This window comes from Stegostoma tigrinum, chromosome 2 (assembly GCF_030684315.1).
Source record: "Stegostoma tigrinum isolate sSteTig4 chromosome 2, sSteTig4.hap1, whole genome shotgun sequence".
In the NCBI taxonomy this organism is placed as follows: Eukaryota; Metazoa; Chordata; class Chondrichthyes; order Orectolobiformes; family Stegostomatidae; genus Stegostoma; species Stegostoma tigrinum.
Genome location: NC_081355.1, coordinates 43,187,720 through 43,200,462, shown reverse-complemented (window position 1 = coordinate 43,200,462; position 12,743 = coordinate 43,187,720). Strand labels below are relative to the sequence as shown.

Genomic DNA, 12,743 nt, shown 5'->3' with positions numbered 1-12,743 from the left:
TGGCAGACCTGCAGAATTTCTCTAACACTTTTCTGTAAACTTCTGTTTTTATTCCAGATGTCCAGCATCTTGACCTGCTTAAATTAGAAAAAAATGTTCAGACCAATGGTGGTAGAAGTCTTGAACACTTTTCCAGAAATAGAACATTACTTGTTAATTGCTAATTTGAGGTTGACAGATTTTTGTTTATCAAAAATAATAAGGGATACAGGTCAAAGTTAGTATTAGATTGCAAATCACCTGTGATTTCACAGGCTGGACAGGCACGAGCAGCTAAATGTTCCTACTGAGATTAGATTGATAGAGAGGTGCCAACAGTTGCAAAATTTGGGACATACAAGAAAAACACACCTGCAGGTGAAAGAGTTAAATAGAGGACCTCTTGTTGTGCAGCAGTAGTGTCTATACTTTTGAGGCTCAGTTTCAAGTCCAACTGTTCCAGAGGTGAGGATATCCTGAATAAGTTGATTAAAAAATGACTAGAGGGTTAACTGGATGGACACGGCTGGGCAATTTTCCATCTTGTCAGGGCGTTGTTAATGTTGTAGCTCTACTGGAGCACCTTGGATAAAGACATGACCGGTTCTAAAATACCGGTCTTCAGCTCTTAATTCATAGTCTTTGCTGTATTGTGTGCTCTCAGCTGGGCTTAATATCTTACGGGTGGAATCTAAATAGCTTTGATTGACATCTGTGATGCCGCAAATCTCAGAAGGAGGTCAAAATGGATCATCCACTCAACACTTCTGGCTGAAGAGTATTGAAAATTCTTCACCTTGTCCTTTTCCTCATATACTGGCCTCTGCCATCACTGTAAATGAGCACATTCATGAAGCTTTCTACTCCCATTGTTTAATTCTCCACCATGATTCATCAATGGATGTGGTAGAACTGAAGAGTTTTTATCTGATCTATTGGTTGTGGAATAACTTAATTCCATTATAGCATGCTTCTTCCACTATTTAAAAACATGACATGTGCTGCAGTTCCACCAGGGCAATTTTTAGGCTCATTTTTAGGTGAGCTTTTAAGATGCTCTTCCTAATTTGCTTTCTTATACTCCTCAATGAATCTAGACTGGTCACCTGTCTCGACGGGCATGGTACAATTAGGGATATGATGGGAGCATGTGGTTAAGTATTGTGGTGGAATATAATTCTGCTGTTGGTAGAACCACAGAACACTAATTTTGCACTTGACTGTTCCATTTGTTGAAATCACAGATGATGTGCAAACTAATTCTTTATTTACCTTTGCCTCATATCCTTCTACACATTTGGATAACAAAAATCAATCAATCTATCAACTTTAAATCACAAGCTTTGGAGCACTGCTCCTTCATCAGTGATTTCACCTAACAAAGGAGCAGTCATCCAAAAGTTTGCAACTTTAAACAAATCTGTCAGACAATAACCTGATGTCATATGATTTCTGGCTTTCAGTCTGGCCACAACTGGAGTACTGTATGCTGCTCTGATCACCACATTACGAGAAGGAACCTATTGCTCAGTCAATCCTAAAACTGGGGTCAAAGATTCAAGTGGCAGAAGGATTAGATGGGACATGTTAAAAGTTTTTTTATGCAGAGCATGGTGAGGATCTGGAATTCATTGCCTCTGTTGGTGGTGGAGGCAGAGACCTTAGACTTTTCTGAAAAGTACCTGGATCTGCACCTTAAGTGCTGTAAGCTGCAGGGCAATGGACATGTGCAGGAAGATGTGATTAGACAGGGCATCTGTTTTTTTTTGGTTTGGCATGGAATAGATGAGCTGAAGGGTCCCCTTCAGTGCTGTATCATTTCTGTGCTTCCATGGTTCTAAAACCTTCTAAAACCACACACAGATTGCCACTTTGGTCCCTAATGCACCCTACTCTGTCACTGGTGATTCTGCGGCTCTTAATATACTTATAAAATGCCATTGGATTTTCTTTAATGTTACCCACCGATACTTTTGCATCTCCTCTTTTCCAATTTCTTTTTTAAAATAACGCATTGCACTTTCTATACTCCTCAAGGGCATCCGATGTTCTGAGCCCTCGGTATCTGCAATAAGCTTCCTTTTTCTCCTTATCCAATACCACGTACCCCTTGATATCCAGAGTATTCCAGAGTTGTTAGTCCGACCCTTCACCTTAATAGAAACATACTGGCCAACACCCTCACTAACATCATTTTGAATGATTGCTGTAACGTGGATTTTTTGGCAAGGCCACTTGCCAGATCCAACATTATCACATTGAAATCAGCCTGCCACCAGTTCAGAACCTTTATTTCTGGCATCCTTAGCTTTATCAACAATTACCTTAAATCTTTCTGAATTATGGTCTCTATTACTGCTATGCTTTCCACTGATGCTTTTACCAATGTCATATTCATTCCCTAAAATTAGCCCAGCATCATCCCCTCTCTCTTCTTACATGCTAACTTAAACAAAACTCTCCTGGATGCATTTTAACAATTCTGACCCCTGCCTTTCATACATTTTCCACCTCAGTAAATACTGGGGAAGTTGAAATCCCTTCATTATTATCCTATTACGTATAAACTTCTGAGATTTGCTGAGAAAACTTATTTCTCTCTCTCCCTGACTGTCTGGGACTCCTGTTACAAGAGATTAGTTACATTTTTACACCTATAGCTTATTGTGTTTTTCTTCCCTTAGTAAAGTTTTCACTTTAATGCTCCTTTCATTTTCTGTGACCCACATGAAAGAATATGACATAATTTCTCATTGGAAAGTTTATATGCAGTTGGTTTCTATCAAAAATTTTAGGCTAAGAGTTCACGATTATTCTGGTTCTCCACGACATGGATTCATTTGTAATAATCTGAATCCCATTTATTGACTGAAATCTGGTTAATTCCGCCTTCAAACCCTGAGAGTTTGTTATTCCATTTCCCATACCAGGATGGTACAGCTTACCTTTTAGGCACTGCTATGCTTATTCGGATTGGCTTTCCTCCTAATCCTTTGCTGTTCTGACATTCTTCTAAAGCTTTTTTCTGTTCTGCTTCATCAGAAAACCTGACAAATCCAAAACCTCTAATAAAAGAAGAACAAATAACTGTTTAGAGATAATGGGAACTGCAGATGCTAGAGAATCCAAGATAACAAAGTGTGGAGCTGGATGAACACAGCAGGCCGAGCAGCATCTCAGGAGCACAAAAACTGTTTACATTGCAGCCATCTTATGGTATGAACTGCTTGAATCACCAGACTGTAAATGGTTTGAACCACATAATATTAATGTTATTACTTTACATCTGAGGTACCATCAGTCCAGATTTGTGATCCTTGTTAATCCTGGCTGGGATAGAAAGAATGCTCTAATTCAACATATGGCATGTTTTTCATTAGACACTGTGGTTTATAAATAAAAGGGCTGTTTCATAGCATATGATAAAATGGCCATTTAATAATCTTTAAGTTACAACAAAATTTCACAGCACTTAATAAAGACATACAAATTACACTGATAATTATAGTTTGCTAAGAAGCCTTTCTCTAAGGTGTCTGTAGAAGTGTAAGCTCTAAGCATTGACACGAAACAGTTAGAATACCTTGAGTTTCCAGATATGTCTGTCACCACTTTTCCACCTCTACAAGATGGATATTTTTTCACAAAGTAATCATAGAGGTGAAAATCATCAACGTCAGAAGAGAGATCGCCCACAAATATGGAATATTCCTGGCTGTTGAACAAGATGTATCACATGAAAATGTAGTTGAAGCCAAATGCAACATAAGCATTACATTCTATATTCCAACTATAGACCTTAGAAAGATAATAGACTTTGCAAGTATTTCTATAAAATTCAACAAAAAAAATTTGATAAAACAGTAATATGACCATGGTATCTGCACAGGTTCAAACTGATACTCATATAAGGTTTGAACCACATAATATTACTGTTATTACTTTACATCTGAGGTACCATCAGTCCAAGTATTTGGGATTCTTGTTAATGCTGGCTGGGATAGAAAGAATGTTCTTGAACAGAACAACTAGGAGGAGTAGGAGTAGGCAAATCAGCCCCTCCAGCCTGCTCTGCCACTTGATACAATCATGGCTGATCTCATCTCGGCATCAACTTCACTCCATTAGATTAGATCTCCTCTCATTCTTCTAACTTCCTGGTTATTTGTTTTCTGTTTTTCAACTTGATAAAACTATCAGTAGTGAATAAAGCAAAGGTTAAATCCTGGTGTGGATATCTAGAGGTGTTCCCTGCCCTAAGCAAAGTACAATGTGCTTTAAATTAAAGAAAGTGATTCAGGAGTAACATCACAGCATCTTTTGTGCCACTGCAGGAGGACCTCAAGCCAGTCTTACAAGTTAAACCCAACACCTCCCACTCAAAGTGGAGTTTAGTTTTAATTTCTGCAGCAACATGGAAGACCAGAAAGCCATCTTGCTGTTTTTGGAAAGTAGCCATCTGCTCAGATGATGCTATTTCCTCCAGCACATTATCCCAACTGTGCTTGAAGGAATAGTGTTAAAAAAGCATTCTTGGATCCAAAACGTCCATTGAATTGTACATTCCATCAGCAATATGACTCAAATTATGACGGTTGAGATATCTTTAGTGTGAAAATAATGAACTGTGCCTTGTCCTAGAACAAAGATGAAGAAAATTGTAGCACAGGAACAGGCCCTTGAGCCCTTCATGCCTGCACCAACATGCTGCCCATCACAACTAAAACCCCCTACTCTTCCAGGGACCATATTCCTCTATTCCCATCCTATTCATGTATTTGACGCCCTTTAAAAGTCACTATCGTATCTGCTTCCACTACCTCCCCGGCAGCAAGTTCCTGCCACCCACCACTCTCTGTGTAAAAAAACTTGCCTTGCACATCACCTTTAAACCTCGCCCCTCGCACCTTAAACCTATGCCCCATAGTAACTGACTCTTCCACCCTGGGAATAAGCTTCTGACTGTCCACTCTCTGTCCATGCCCTTCATAATCTTGTAGGCCTCTACCAGGTCGCCCCTCAACCTCGGTCGTTCCAGTGAGAACAACACAAATTTCTCTAACTTCTCCCTATAGCTAATGCCCTCCATACAAGGCAACATCCTGGTAAATCTTTTCTCTACCCTCTCCAAAGCCACCACATCCATCTAGTAGTGTGGCAAACAGAATTGAACACAATATTCTGAATGCAGCCTAACTGAGGTTCTATAAAGCTGCAACATTACCTGTCAATTTTTAAACTCAATGCCCTGGCTGATGAAGGCAAGCATGCTGTCTGCCTTGTTGACCACTTTCTCCACCTGCTTTGCCAATTTTAGTGACCTGTGTACCTGTACACCAAAATCCTTCTGCCTATCAGTACTCTTAAGGGTTCTGCAATTTACTGTATGTTTTCCATCCGGATTAGACATTCTGAAATACATTACCTCACATTTTTCCAGATTAAACTCCATCTGCCATCTCTCTGCCCAAGTCACCAACCGATCTATATCCTGCTGTATACTATGATGGTCCTCATCACTATCTGCAATTCCAACAACCTTTGTGTTATCCGCAAACTCACTAATCACACCAGTTATATTTTCGTCCAAATCATTTTTATATATTACAAATAGCAAAGGTCCCAACACTGATCCCTGAGAAACATCAGTAGTCACAGCCCTCCATTCAGAAACGCACCCTTCCACTGCTACCCCTTATGACCGAGCCAGTTTTTTAAAATCCATCTTGCAAGCTCATCGCTGACATCTTGCAACTTTACCTTCTATATCAGTCTGCCATGAAGGACCTTGTCATAGGACTTACTGAAGTTCATGTAGACAACATCCATTGCCCTACCATCATCAAATATCTTCGTCACTTCCTCAAAAAACTCAATCCAGTTAGTGAGACACAATTTCCCCTTCACAAAACCATGTTGTCTCTCATAAATATGCCCACTTAATTCCAAGTGGGAGTTAATCCTGTCTCAAAGAATCCTCTCCAATAATTTCCCTACCACTGACGTAAGGCTTACTGGCTTGTAATTAACTGGATTATCCCTGCCACCCTTCTTAAACGAAGGAACAACATTGGCTATTCACCAAACCTCTGGCCCTCCCCTGCAACCAGTGAGGACACAAAGATTTTTTTCTCAAGGCCCCAGTAAGTTCCTCCCTTGCCTCTCAGTGTGGTAAAATTTAAGTGAATGGAAATTCTTCAGGGTAATGTCCTAGATCCAACCACCTTAAGCTGTTTCAATGACCTTTCATAAAACATAGAACAGTTTAGCAGAGGAACAGGCCTTTCAGCCCATCAAATCTGTGCCAAGCATGATGCCATTCTAAATTAATCCCACGTGCGTGCACATGGTTTATATTCCTTTGTTATCTGCCTGTTCATGAGTCTGTCTAAATACCTCTTAAACGTTGCTAATGTTTCTGCTTCCACTACTCCTCTGGCAGAGCGCTCCAGATACTTAACACCCTCTGCATTAAAAAAAAACTTTCCTTGCATATCTCCTTTAAAATGTCCTCCTCTACCTTAAACCTATGCCCCCTAGTATTTGACATTTCCATTCTGGGAAAGACTTCAACTATCCACCTTATCCATGCTCGTCACCATTTTATGACTTGCATCAGGTCACCCCTCAGCCTCTGACACCCAAGCGAAAACAATCCAAGTCTGATGAACCTCTCTTGATAGCTACTCCACTTCAATCCCGTCAACATCCTGGTAAGCCTCTTCTGCAGCCTCTTCAGAGTCTCTACATTCTTTCTGTACTGTGGCAACCAAAATTGCACACAGTACTCTGAATGTGGCCAGACTAAAGTCTTATATACTTGCAACATAACTTGCCAACCTTTGTAATCAATATCCTGACCAATAAAGGCAAGCATGCTGTACGCTTTCTTTACCACCTTAGCCACTGTCAGGGATCTATGGACTTGCACCCCGAAATCCCTCTGTATATCAATGCTCCTAAGAATCTGGCCAATAACTGTATACTTTCCTCTTGCATTTGACCTCCAAAATGCATCACCTCACACTTCCTCTTCATCAGGTTAGAAGTGGAAATGTTTGCTGATAATTTCACAATGTCAGGTTGACTCTCAGCTTTTTACTTAATTTTTAAAATTCATTTGTGGGAGTCAGACATGGGCATTGCTGGCTGGCCAGCATTTATTGCCTGTCACTAGTTGCCCTTGAGGTGGTGGTATGAGCCGCCTTCTTGAACTGCTGCAGTCCACCCGCTGTAGGTTGACCCATATGCCATTAGGGATGGAATTCCAGGATTCTGACCCAGCAACAGTGAAGGAATGGTGATATATTTCCATGTCAGGATGGTGGGTGGTTTGGAAGGGAACTTGCAAGTGGTAGTGTTCCCATGTGTTTGCCACCATTCATTCATGAGATGTGGATGTCATCAACATTCAGACTTAGACTGACAAGTAACAAATGGCATTTGTACCACACAAGTCTCAAGCAATTACCAAATCCAATAGGAGAATCTAACCAAAACAGAAGTTGCTGGAAACGCTCAGCAGGTCTGGCAGCATCTGTGAAGAAACAATCAGTTAACATTTCAGGAAGGGTCACTTGACCTGAAACATTAACTCTGATATTTTCTTCACAGATGATGCCAGATCTGCTGAGCTTTCCTAGCAAATTCTGTTTTTGTTCCCAATTTGCAGTATCAGTAGTTCTTTCGGTTTTTACTAAAATAAACTAACGATCTTCCACTGAAATTAATTTCATTGCCTTTGCAGAATACCTCCTGCCCAAGAACATCCTATGTGTTACCACTGAGTAGAAACTGAAAATGACCAGCCAGACAAATTCTGTGGTTACAAGAAAAGGTCAGAAGCTAGGAATTATTCACCGAGTAGCTCACCTCCCAATTCCCCAATACCTGGAACTACCAATTAGAAACAAGTTGAGAGGGTGATGAAATATTCTCCACTCATCTGAATGAAGGCAGCTCTAACAATGGTCAGGAAGCTTGAAAAAACAGGAAAAAGTAGGTTTCCTGACTGGAACTTCATCCAACTCCCTTTACCACCAATACAGACTGGCAGCAGTGTGCAGCAGCTCACCAAGGTTTTTTTCTACAATAACTTTCAAAGCAGAAACACCTCCACCTAGAAGGACAAAGGCAGCAGATGCATGCATGTACTACTGAGTTCCCCTCCAAGACCCATATCGTTCTGTCATTGAATTGTATAGTGGTCCCTTCACTGTTCCTGGATCAAAATCTAAACACTCTTCCCAACAGCACTGTGACTATACCTACACTAAATTGACAGCAGTGGTTCAGGAAGGCAGCTCACAACCACCCTGCCAAGTGCAATTAGAAATGGCCAAAGTATCCTGGCCTGGCCAGCAACTCTCATATCCCATGAAATAATTTTTTTTTAAAATTAGCTGGTTAACAGTTCAAGCAAATAAATTCATACAATAAGGACAGGACTTACACAATTAATGGTAGGCCTCTGGGTAGTGTTGTAGATCAGAGAGACCTAGGGATTCAGTTACATAATTCTTTGAAACTTGTGTCACAGGTAAATCATGTTTAAGAAGGCATTTAGCACACTGGCCTTCATTGCACAGATCTTTGAGTGGGGTTTGGAATGTCACGTTGTGGTTGTTCAGGATGTTGGTGAGGCTTCATCTGGAGTACTGTGTGCAGTTCTGGTCACCCTAATATAGGAAAGATAATTAAATTGGAGAAGGTTCAGAAAAAATTCACCAAGTTGTTGTGCAGAATGGAGGATTTGAGTTATAAAAATAGGCTGGATAGGCTAGGACATTTTTTAACTGGAGCGTAGGTGGTTGAGGTTGTAGAGATTTATAAAATCATGAGAGACATAGATAAGTTGAATAGCAAGGGTATTTTCCATAGGGTGGGCAAGTTCAAGACTAGGGCGCATATTTTTAAAGTGAGAGGATAAAGTTTTAATAAGGAAATGAGGGGCAATTTTTTTACAAGGAGGGTGTTTTGTGTGTGGAATGGACTACCAAAGGAACTGGTATATGCAGGTACAGTTGCAACATTTAAAGATATTTGGATAAGTACATGAATAGGAAGGGTTGGAGGGATATGGGCCAAATGCAGGCAAGTGGGACTAGTTTAGTTTGGGAACATGGTTAGCATGGACTAGTTGGGCTGAAGGGTCTGTTTCCATGCTGTATGACTCTATTCCTCTATAAATCAAGAATAATGCAAAGTATCAATTAGCAATGAGTATAAAGCAGAAAATCAAGTAATTAAATCCCTCAATTGTTTTCTTGAGAACTCATGAACCAGAAAGTATCATGCAATCATCCAATCAAATTCAGAAATAATCTTATGGTGTTTACAATTAACATTATCCTATTCCCATTAAGTCATCATATAGCACTAGAAATAACATGTTTAAAACATTAAATTTATAAAATTCTTGAAAACCTAGACTTTAAAAACATAGCAAGGACAAAATGCAGGAAGTTGCTGGAAATCTGAACTAAATAGACAAAATGCTGGAAGTATTCAGCAGGTCATGTAGCATCAATGGAGAGAGAAACAAAGTCAGTGTTTCAAGTTGAACTTTCATTAGAATTGGAATAAATGTAGAAATGTAACAGCTTTTATTTTGTGAAGTACTGTTAAGACAAAGGTTTGAAAGGTGCAACAATTCTTTTTGTATCCCATTCCTCCAATGACCACAAATTTTAAATTCAACCAGGATAATGAGAGGACAATTATATAGTTATATGACCATATCTGGTTTATTGTTAGAAACAATTTAGCAAGGTTTCTTAGGGATCTTGGTGTGCACCCAAGTGGACAGGGTTGTTAAGAAAGCATATGGTGTTTTGGCTTTCATTAACAGGGGGATTGAGTTTAAGAGTCGTGAGATCTTGTTGCAGCTCTATAAAACTTTGGTTAGACCGCACTTGGAATACTGCGTCCAGTTCTGGGCGCCCTATTATAGGAAAGATGTGGATGCTTTGGAGAGGGTTCAGAGGAGGTTTACCAGGATGCTGCCTGGACTGGAGGGCTTATCTTATGAAGAGAGGTTGACTGATCTCGGACTTTTTTCATTGGAGAAAAGGAGGAGGAGAGGGGACCTAATTGAGGTATACAAGATAATGAGAGGCATAGATAGAGTTGATAGCCAGAGACTATTTCCCAGGGCAGAAAAGGCTAACATGAGGGGTCATAGTTTTAAGCTGGTTGGTGGAAAGTATAGAGGGGATGTCAGAGGCGGGTTCTTTACGCAGAGAGTTGTGAGAGCATGGAATGCGTTGCCAGCAGCAGTTGTGGAAGCAAGGTCATTGGGGTCATTTAAGAGATTACTGGACATGCATATGGTCACAGAAATTTGAGGGTGCATACACGAGGATCAATGGTCGGCACAACATCGTGGGCTGAAGGGCCTGTTCTGTGCTGTACTGTTCTATGTTCTATGTTCTATTATAAATTAAACTTAACCATGCAAAGATTGTTAACGAAGAAAAGGGTTAGACTATGTCAAGATAGATATAATATATTCTAATATGATTGAACACCCCACAGAACACATCAGATAACAAATGTGATGAAGAGAGGTCCTGTGGATTTCTTAGCAATCTAACCTAGACATTAGTAACTCTGCAGGTCACCAAATCTCACAAGAGATTACAATTCTTCATTCGGTTGGTGTGAAAGATAAGGCTAGTTGGTGTAGGAATGCTGGATGACTGCAGCAATTGAGACTCTGGTCAAGAAAAAGGAGGCATATGTCGGGTATGAACAGCTGGGATCGAGTGAATCCCTGGAGGAGTATAATGCAGTAGGAGTATATTCAAGAGGGAAATCAGGAGGGCAAAAAGGAGACATGAGATAGCTTTGGCAAATGGGGTAAAGGAGAATCCAAAGTGATCCTACAAACACATTAGGACAAAAGAGTATCCAAAGAGAAAATTAGGTCCCTTTAAGATCAGCAAGGTCCTCTTCACGTGGAATCATAGGAGACGGGTGAGACATGAAAGGAGTATTTGAATTAGATTTACTGTGGATAGTAAAGAAGGTGAAGAACTTGGAGAAATAAATGGTGATATCTTGAAAAATATCTATATTACAGAGAAGCAGAGAAGCCTGACATTTTAAAACATAAAAAGGTGATAAGTCCCTGGTACCTGATAGGTCTATCCCAGAACTTTGTGGGAAGCTAGGAAAGTGATTGCTGGACCACCTTCTGAGATATTTATCTCATTGATAGCAATGGGTGAGGTGCCAGAAGACTGGAGGATGCCTAATGAGGTGCGATTAATTAGGTGGTGAGGAAAAGCCAGGGAACTACAGGCTGTTAAGCCTAACATCAGTCGTGGGTAAGTTGTTGGAAGGGATTCTGAGGAAGAGGGTTTACATGTATTTAATAAGGCAAGGACTGATTCAAGATAGTCAGCATGGCTGTGTGTGGGAAATTATATCTCATTAACTTAACTGAAATTTTGAGGAAGTGACAAAGACTGTTGATGAAGGCAGAGTGGTGACTGTTGTCTATATGGACTTCAGCAAGGGATTCAACAAGGTTCTGCATAGTAGACTGGTTAGCAAGGTTAGATCACATGGAATCCAGGGAGAGCTGCCAAATTGGATATAAAACTGGCTCGAAGATAGGAGACAGATAGTGACGGTGGAAGGTGGTTCTTTTGCAGTGGAGGCCTGTGGTCAGAGGCATGCCGCAAGAATTGGTGCTGGGTTCACGGCTGTTCATCATTTATAGAAATGATTTGGATGTGAATAGAGGTATGATTTGCAAGTTTGCAGATGACATCAATATGGGTGGTGTAGTGGACAATTAAGCAGGATCTCTCAGAGTACAACGGGACCTTGATCAGATGAGCCAATGGGCCAAGGAGTTGCAGATGGAGTTCAGTTTAGATAACGTGAGGTGTTGCATTTTGGTAAGGCAACTCAGGGCAGGATTTAGAAATCTAATGGTAAGGTCCTAGGGAGTGCTGTCGAACAAAGACACCTTGGGGTTAAGGTTCACAGTTCCTTGAAAGTAGAGTCCCAGGTAGACAGGATAGTGAAGAAAGCATTTGGTACGCTTACTTTTATTGGTCAGTGCACTGAGTATAAGAATTGGGATTGTTAACATTGCGACTGCACAGGACATTGGTTAGGCCGCTTCTGGAAATGTGCGTTCAATTCTGGTCTCCCTGCTGTAGGAAAGATTTTGTTAAACAAGAATGTTGCTGGGGTTGGAGGGTTTATGCCGGAGGGAGAGGCTGAATAGACTGGGGCTATTTTCACTGGAGTGTCAGCGGCTGAGGGATGTCCTTATAGAAGTTTATAAAATCATGACGGGCACAGACAAGGTGAATAAACAAGGTCTTTTTCCCCAGAGTAGGGGAGTCCAAACCTAGGGAGCATAGGTTTAAGGCGAAAGGGCAAAGACATAAAAGGGAACTAAGGGGCGATTTCTTTCATGCAGAGGGTGTGTATGTATGGAATGAGCTGCCTGAGGAAGTGATGGAGGCTGGAACAATTACAACATTTAAAAGTCATCTGGATGGGTACAAGAACAGTATCAGTTCAGAGGGATATGGACTAAATGCTGGCAAATGGGACTAGATCAATTTCAGACAACTGGTCGACATTGACGGGTTGGATCAAAGGCTCTGTTTCTGCACTCTACAACTCTATGACCTTTTTTTTGATGACATGACCTCGAAACCCCTTCAAAATCCATACTGTCATGAACAACCTCAATGGCTATTCATGTTTTGGAAGTTCACTTTCCTTTGTTGACACCT

General features: G+C 40.6%; 1 protein-coding gene across 1 annotated transcript in view; it reads right to left on the bottom strand.

Moving 5' to 3' along the window:
* LOC125462634 (tRNA selenocysteine 1-associated protein 1) overlaps positions 1 to 12,743 on the bottom strand; it is a 48,629-nt gene that overhangs the window by 15,125 nt on the left and 20,761 nt on the right. Inside the window, exons 5-6 of the mRNA XM_059653773.1 lie at positions 3,563 to 3,694; positions 2,925 to 3,044 (exon numbers count right to left, since the gene is read on the bottom strand). Coding sequence (XP_059509756.1) covers positions 2,925 to 3,044; positions 3,563 to 3,694 — 252 coding nt within the window. The remainder of the gene's footprint in view (positions 1 to 2,924; positions 3,045 to 3,562; positions 3,695 to 12,743) is intronic.